At 41.0% G+C, this 7,439-nt stretch overlaps 1 protein-coding gene across 1 annotated transcript; it reads right to left on the reverse strand.

Annotated features, from left to right (window-relative positions):
- Nucleotides 1–1,022: 1,022 nt before the first annotated feature.
- On the reverse strand, nt 1,023–2,372 carry her8.2 (hairy-related 8.2). Its single transcript, XM_053321169.1, has 4 exons — nt 2,310–2,372; nt 2,070–2,165; nt 1,898–1,976; nt 1,023–1,393 (listed from the first exon to the last, which is right to left on the reverse strand). The coding sequence occupies exons 1-4, from the start codon at nt 2,370–2,372 to the stop codon at nt 1,023–1,025; spliced, it is 609 nt and encodes a 202-aa protein (XP_053177144.1).
- Between the last annotated feature and the right edge of the window lie 5,067 nt (nt 2,373–7,439).

The raw sequence follows: 7,439 nt of genomic DNA on the forward strand, positions 1-7,439 counted from the left end.
AGGTGGTCATTAGAAGACCTAAGCATATGGAACTAAAACTATCTGTTTAATGTTGTTTTGGCATTTGGAAACACTAACCTTTTATTTAAAGCTTCAACTAAGGCCACTAGGGGGCGGACAAACTCCAAAGCTCCTGATGTTTACTCATATAATTCAATTAGCATGTTAGCTGCAAACAATGAAACAACTTGTTTTTTGCTACCACACAAATGTGAGACCAGTAAGCCTGTATCATAACAGACATTTTTATATGTTATAGTATAAAAACAGGTGTGAATAATATAACAAATGATGGCTGAATTCCATGTAGCTACTTCAGTTTCAGGTTCCTGGTATTGTTCATGCTGGCTCACACTGTCATGACTTACTGGGACACCTGAAGAGAAACGTTGTGAGAATGAATAATTTGCTGCTCAGCTAAAAAGGATAAACTGAGCTGCAGAATTTGATTTTATGACTGAGCTCTTGACAAACTTAAAAGTTGTTTGAAATTATGGGAATGTTTTATATGTCAGGGTCTTTCTCTCTCCCATTAGTCCTGTCCACTTGCACTGCATGGCCATTATAGCAAAATGTCAAAACATAGCTGAGAAGAGCAATTGTACATGGACAAAACTGTTCATAAAGCTGAATGAGAAGTTAAGAGTGTACAATAAGTTTTATTATTAATAATATTTGGGTTAATTATACAGCAAAGGAGGAAGACATACAAATCTATGCAATGCTACGGAAGTGGTCTAAGAAGCAAATCCATACCTTATAATATCAAATAAATAAGCTGTTAATACAATAAATACATGAAAGATTAATAAGAGCCTTCTATAATGCAGGCTACTAGAGATCGACTTCTGAAGGAAGTACTGAGAAAAGGTCTGTATAGAATTATTATAGCACACCTACAATAATAATAATTCCTGGAACAAAACTGCCCCAAACGTTTGTCTTCTGAGCAGCATATCTATAAGATACATAACAGAGGATGGCCTAACACAATGGACAACCATGATCATTAATCCACCACTTCACCAGGGCCTCCACATTTCCAGCATCCCCAGGTGGGAGCTGTGAAGCGCCGCTCTCTCCTGACGTCCAGTCACGTGGCAGGTGGGGCCCTCTGTCTGCAGCTGCCTACAGGGCAAAGGGTCCCCTCTGAGGGGTGTGCTGGGGAGTGCCGTGGCTTGGCTGGCTGGAGGAGGGACATCATGTCTGGGTGTGGCCTGGAGAGGGCGCTCGTAGGTGGACCTGGGCAGGGACTTCAGGAGGTGGTTGAGCAGGCGGGAGCCGAGAGTTTTGTCCATCCACTCACAGGTGAGGAGCATGTTGTGCACCTCGTGCATGCATTGAATGTACCCTGTGCTGTATTTCTGTTGGGCCTCCACGCCTAATGTGGGGTCTGAAGGGAGAAAGAGAGGAGTGAGGTTACATGTGTCATAGCAACCTCTGGTGGTGAATTCACAACCTGCACCCAGCAAGCCAGCAGCAAATAATGCTGTTTCCAAACAGGAAGCTGCGCAGTACCACATAATCTTCCACAACTGACCAACAAATATATACACTGACTGAACTATTAAAAACAATTTGTCCACAAACACTCATCTAACAATCAACTTACAGCTGATCACATTTACACACTCATGACATAATGATACATGTACATGCTGATGCTGCCCTCTGCTGCCATGTGTCATCTTTGCTCAAGGGATCTCAAACTTTTCCATGTGAAGGATCTTTAGGCATTCATTAGATAATGAATCCAACTTTGACCCCGAATTATTAGGTTATTTAGATAACAGCCAGTATGATCTAGCTAAATTCAGACTATAAATAAATTCGATCCTGCGTTAGATACCTCCAGTAGGCTATGTAACTCACATGTACACAGAGCCATGTTCCTTACCGTGAAGATTATTGCTCTGGATGTTTTGCAGGTGCTTCACTGTCATTTCTAGAATATCGGCTTTCTCCAGTTTGGATTGCTGTTGAAAGAGGAGCATTTTTTGTTAAATTAAGCTGATTCAGCCTTCATTGTTTACTTTCAGAGGGGATGAGACACGTGAGGGAATACTCACATCAAGTCTGAACGCTCCGATCACAGTTTCTTTCAGCTGATCCAAACAATTGTTTATCCTCTCCCGTCGTTTCCTCTCGATAAGCGGCTTTCTCATCTATTAAGAGTAAAAAAAGAGAAAGAAATAATGCTCAGTTAACGGAAGTCAAGATGGCGAGGCACATACTGGAGTGTAGAGGATGATGAATTTATCTTAAAAAATAAAAGAGAATCATCCGTAGTATATCCAAAAGTAAAATACCTTTCTCTCCTCCTTGGCACTGGGATGTTTTCCCACATTGTGAGCCATAGATGAAGCAGTCATGTTTTTGTTTTCTTTCTTGGGTGTCTGCAGTGCGCTTGTGTCTCTTCTCCTCTGGATCTCAGCGCGTCTCTAGGGCCCTCGGCGCTGCGCGGCCCTCGTATTTATAGAGCGCAATTAGCATGTGAATGCTCCAACTCTTTGGCTGCTGGATTTTCCCACACACGGGGTCCCATCAGTCAAGACTGACAGGTCACTGGCTCCATTCAATAACCGAGGGACCCGGCCTAGAAAAAAAAAACTCACAAGCGACAGATGTCCAGCCTGAAACCATGCGCTACCCTCCCTCCTCAGCCTCCACCCAACAAAAAACTGCAGTTTCCTCTTCTCCCAGGAATGAACAAGAGTGTGCAGTTACCGTGCTTTACTCCCGAGAGCCCCTCGCCCATTCTTTTCAGGAGCAACGTTACAATACCTGCAAAAAGGCCAAACCTATTTCTTCAAAGCACACAGGAAGACACAATAGACTGACAAATCACCAGAGAATCTGACTATGTTTGCCTGTATGGAAGATGAGATCCGTTTTAAAGACATTAATCTCTAGGCCTAATTATTATTATTTTTTTATCAGCTATTACTCCTTATTCCTAAGGTCTATTTGGCCCATTTATCGTAATAATAACACCACTATTGCCCAGCAGGAGAGACTGACACAGACAGCACACATCTCTTCTCTTTTGGAAAGAGAAGGACGTGTCGGCTGCTGCCTGAAGGAGCACATCTTGCAACGTATTTAGCTGTCTTTGATCACACTTCGTGTTTTCAAGTGTCAGACATCTGCTGTTAACTGTTAGCGAGCAGATGTCAGATTGACCAGATGTCCCCCCACCTTTGGGTCCCTTAAAGCGGGGGCCCCTGTTTTAGAGCCACGCGACTGCCAGGCGAATGCCGGGTCGTGGGAACCAGAGGCGAACAAAGGTGGCTATTCATCCAAACCTAATCAGCATGAGGAGAGTAATAACCCCCAAAGAGGGTGGACAGTCCGGCCCGAGGGGAAGAGGAGGAAGAGGAGGAGGAGGTGGTCGGAGACTCTGGCAGGTGACCAGTGCTGACCAGTGCTGTAGCCAGGTGTAGGTGTCAACTTTCTCTTTGTAGTTGTTGCCATTGGAAACGCCATGAACTACTTAACCCCAAATGTCAGTCTTTTTCATTCTGTTGTCATCAGTGCTGTCAAAAACACCACTTTGAAGGGTTATTTTACCACAACAAACTTTAATGAACTTGTTAAAAATGTTCCTCTACTTCTACTATTCCCTCATCAAAAATCTATGAATATGCAAATATCTTTCATTAAACTGTTTCCTGCTAGGCACAAGATAGTTCCCACTTCACTGAAAAGTCCATTATGGGACAATAATTGGCGTGATGTCACAAAATCTTCTCTGTGCTCTATGCATTCAATTCAGACTCAAGAACAGCACACTTGAATATGTGAAAACAGCCTTGTAGTGTGACAATAACTACCACATCGAAGCTCAGCTGAAGTTAAGCAAAACTATTTTTGAGACTATTTTGGACATCCTGTAAACAGAGCAGTGCTGACTGGCCGAGACTGTTGAACATGCCCAATTAAAGGTGAGGGGTATGTTCCCTTTAATGTTCAGTATTGCTTTATGTGAAGGGTTTGGTGTGTGTCCTGTTGACCAATCGGGGATCGGTATCCTAGAGGGGTATTTTGGGGCGGTGCTTAGTGAAAGCTATAAAAAGCTAAGTGGTTGAGCCGGAATTATTACAGTTCTGAGTGTGCGTATGTAATGGAGTTAGTGATTCCACTTGCCATTTCTAACTGTCCTGTTTTTAATATTTGCACTGATTTTAATTTATTATTGTCCATTTGTCCATTTCCTATTGTGTTATGTATTTTATTATTAGTTTTCTCTGCATAAGAATAATGGCTATTACCACAGAGACTATGTGAGTAATATGAGTGCAGCGCCCTCTGCTGGGCCCTGCAGACTTGGGGGTGGGGGGTGCGCCCTGAACTCAGGTAACAGTCTGTGAATGCCGTCAGCTCCGTAAAAATAGAGATATTAACTTTTTTTATGGCTAAAAGTGTGTTTCTGTATCTTACATGATGACTTAAGCCCTAATTTACTGGGGAAAATACTGTATATTACCAGTGTTTTGAATTGTTTAAGTCAGGGTGTTGAGTGCACCACGTTATCGGTGGTTTGCTAGTCAAGCTCTGTATGTAAGTAGCTGCTAGCTAGCACCAAGTCAAACGTACCTTATTTTATGTTATTTTATTTTAGCATTTTTGAGAAGTCCATGTGAGAGACTGACTGGGATATCACTCCTTTTATCATCAGAATAAATGGCAGGTTGATGCCGAAAGTGACGGTGGTGGTGCTTCTTCCATAACACAACGCAGCAGAGATAGAGTACACAACCGCTACACGTAGACGCAACAAAGTACGTTTGTTAGGTCTATTATATATCTGTATACTAACATAAGTTATTGTTGTTAAGTAATTGGTGATTGGTAGATACTGCATTTGTTAACCCACTATATTGCTAAGGACCACATTTTTAGGATGATAGAGTTGTAACCTATAGCCTAGAGGTAGCTATATTTGTGTCTGTAATTTTGACAATGTTTACTTCTATACCCATTTCTGTGTCATCTGGATGAATAGTTTGTTATAACATGTTACAGTTTCAGGGGATTGCATTAGATTATTTAGTAAAGCAGTAATTTAAAAATAATTTAATTTGGTTTTAGTGTGCCACCTAGTGGAGACATTTTGTAGTGATTCAGGCTCCCTAATATGGACAAGTTTCTAGTTCAAGTTTATTATTATGTTTTATTCTACACTCCACCAATGACGAATGGAGATTCAAGGTTGCAAATGATACTTCTACTGTCTCCTTCATCCTTGACCAGATGCCTGTGGTGGCTGTAATTCTGCATTATAGAACTTCACTGTTTCAAACCTTTGGAACAGAGACCAACAAACAAAGAATTACAGTAGTCTAAGCGTGATGTAAAAAAGGTATGAATAACTCTCGAAATCATGTCTGGGGAGTTAAGCCTTTACTTTTGCTAATAGTCTTAACTGAAAGAAGCTCATTTTGACTATAGTGCCTATCAAACCTAAAGTCACGATCTAAAATGTAGTGTCTGCTGTAGTGTTCTATACAATGTGGGAAGAAAATGATCAATATCTCTCATACTGTACTGCTGTATACAGTACAACCAAAAAAACAGCTTTGAGTGTAAAAAAAAGGCTTATCAAAATGCAAATAATATTTTTTCATTATATTCAACATCATTCGTTAGCTGCTTCAAGATGGTGTCTTGCATCTCTTCCAGGTCCACTGAGGGATCAGATTTTCTCAGCATCACCTTCACCATCCACTTTGACACACTATCATCTTAGAAATATCAGATTCATATTATGTTTATGTGGTCAACCGTAAAATTGAAAGCCATGCCACAATCATATTTGAATACTGACTTTTCAGAACTTAACTGTGTAGATCATGACTCATCAGTGCAGACAAAACCATTGCTGTTCAAGGCCTCAAAGTCAATTTACTGTTCTTTATTGTCACACATGAACCTATGGTTTTATCTGGTTGACTCTCACACCAGTTTCTGAATGAATTTATCCGCTGAGCATCTGACCCTCTGAATCCCAAATCCCACCGGTGGGATCAAAATACCACTTATTTTTAAATGACTGGCATTTACAAACCATTTGGCCAATTCAAAAACTGAAAAAACTTGTGTAATCGACAGATTCTCAAGTTTCCGAGGGTACCTGAATGAACAGTGAGTAAACGTGACAGAAGCAAAAAACGACCAGAAACTGCATGGGATTCAGAGGGTTAATCACAAAAAAAACATTTGTGGCATACAGACCAAGTATCACAAGGCAGTAGTAGAGGGCAGGTAATCTGACTGAACTGGCCAAAGGCATACAAAACTATCTTGACAGTACAGTTTTACACTTGTATTTACCAGGCTTCAATTTGTCGTTATGAACTGCAATACAAGACACAGAAATACACACGCCAGCTGACACAATCTACAGTCAATACCTTCAGTTTTATTTTATTTTGTTTTAAATATCCTTGAATTATCCTTGTACTGCAAAGTGCCAATCACAGCAGTTTGTCAATGTGAAACCTTTACTAGAAGTCCACTGTGTGTGTGTTTGTACACAGATGATCAAACTAAATTAGATGATCAATTTAAAGCTCTTTAAGAATCATTGAATCACTGTTACACAGCACGTTTGCCTTTTGTAATTCAAGTGTGACGTTTAGTTGGCTGAGGCAAAACTATGCACATTCTCTGCTTTGTGGATTACTTCTTACTTTGAGTGTAGCACGAGATGAGGTACTTCTCCCAGTCAGTGTCCTGTTTCCTCATTTTAGCTTGAACAGCACTTCTTTTCATGACTCCATCATTCTTAAGTTTGTTGTGTTTAGCATGTCCGTTCTGGGTCAGTCTCAATGACAGTGATGCACCCCTCCTCATAGCCCCAAGCTTTCCCTTTTCTAAGAACAGCTCAACTGTAACTTTGGGCCCCTGTGGGTATAGTTTACACCAGCAGAATTGTTTTCATGTTCAAGATCTGTGCACCGGGTTTCCCACTTGATATTTACACAAGCCTTCTCCACCTGATCCATTTTGTTTTGTTAGCCTTCATTTTCAGAGGCGCTGTCGTCAGAGCTCCCCTGCACCACCTCTGTGAAGATGTCTCCAATATCCCACAATTCTGTTTTGGTTGCAATCACACAAGTGTAGGTCAGAGAGCCGCTTGACTCGACCCGTTTCACCCTGAAGACGTTCGTTTTCTACGTCTGCAAGCAAAGTTCTTGGAGCCAGTGTGTCGATTAGATCGTCTGCCACACCATGTCTCAATTGGTAGCTGTGTGTTTTGATGGTTTCAGATGACGACTGTGGCGAGCTTGAAGCATATGTACAATTTTTGCTCTATAATATAGATGATTATGTCTTTGGCATCATCATCATTATTATTACTGTTATTATTATTATTGTTTACTTGCTTCACTATTAACTCTTAAGGATAATAATGATGACCATAATGTTTACTGTGC

The sequence above is a fragment of the Scomber japonicus genome, chromosome 6, assembly GCF_027409825.1.
Source record: "Scomber japonicus isolate fScoJap1 chromosome 6, fScoJap1.pri, whole genome shotgun sequence".
NCBI classification, from domain to species: domain Eukaryota; kingdom Metazoa; phylum Chordata; class Actinopteri; order Scombriformes; family Scombridae; genus Scomber; species Scomber japonicus.

Bases quoted from the DNA above. Each gene is read 5' to 3' on its own strand.
- her8.2 (XM_053321169.1), bottom strand. From the start codon at position 2,372: ATGACTGCTTCATCTATGGCTCACAATGTGGGAAAACATCCCAGTGCC. The intron at 2,166-2,309 runs GTATTTTACTTT...TACTCTTAATAG, and splicing joins GTGCCAAGGAGGAGAGAAAG to ATGAGAAAGCCGCTTATCGA. The intron at 1,394-1,897 runs GTAAGGAACATG...TTCTCCCTTCAG, and splicing joins CCAGAGCAATAATCTTCACG to ACCCCACATTAGGCGTGGAG.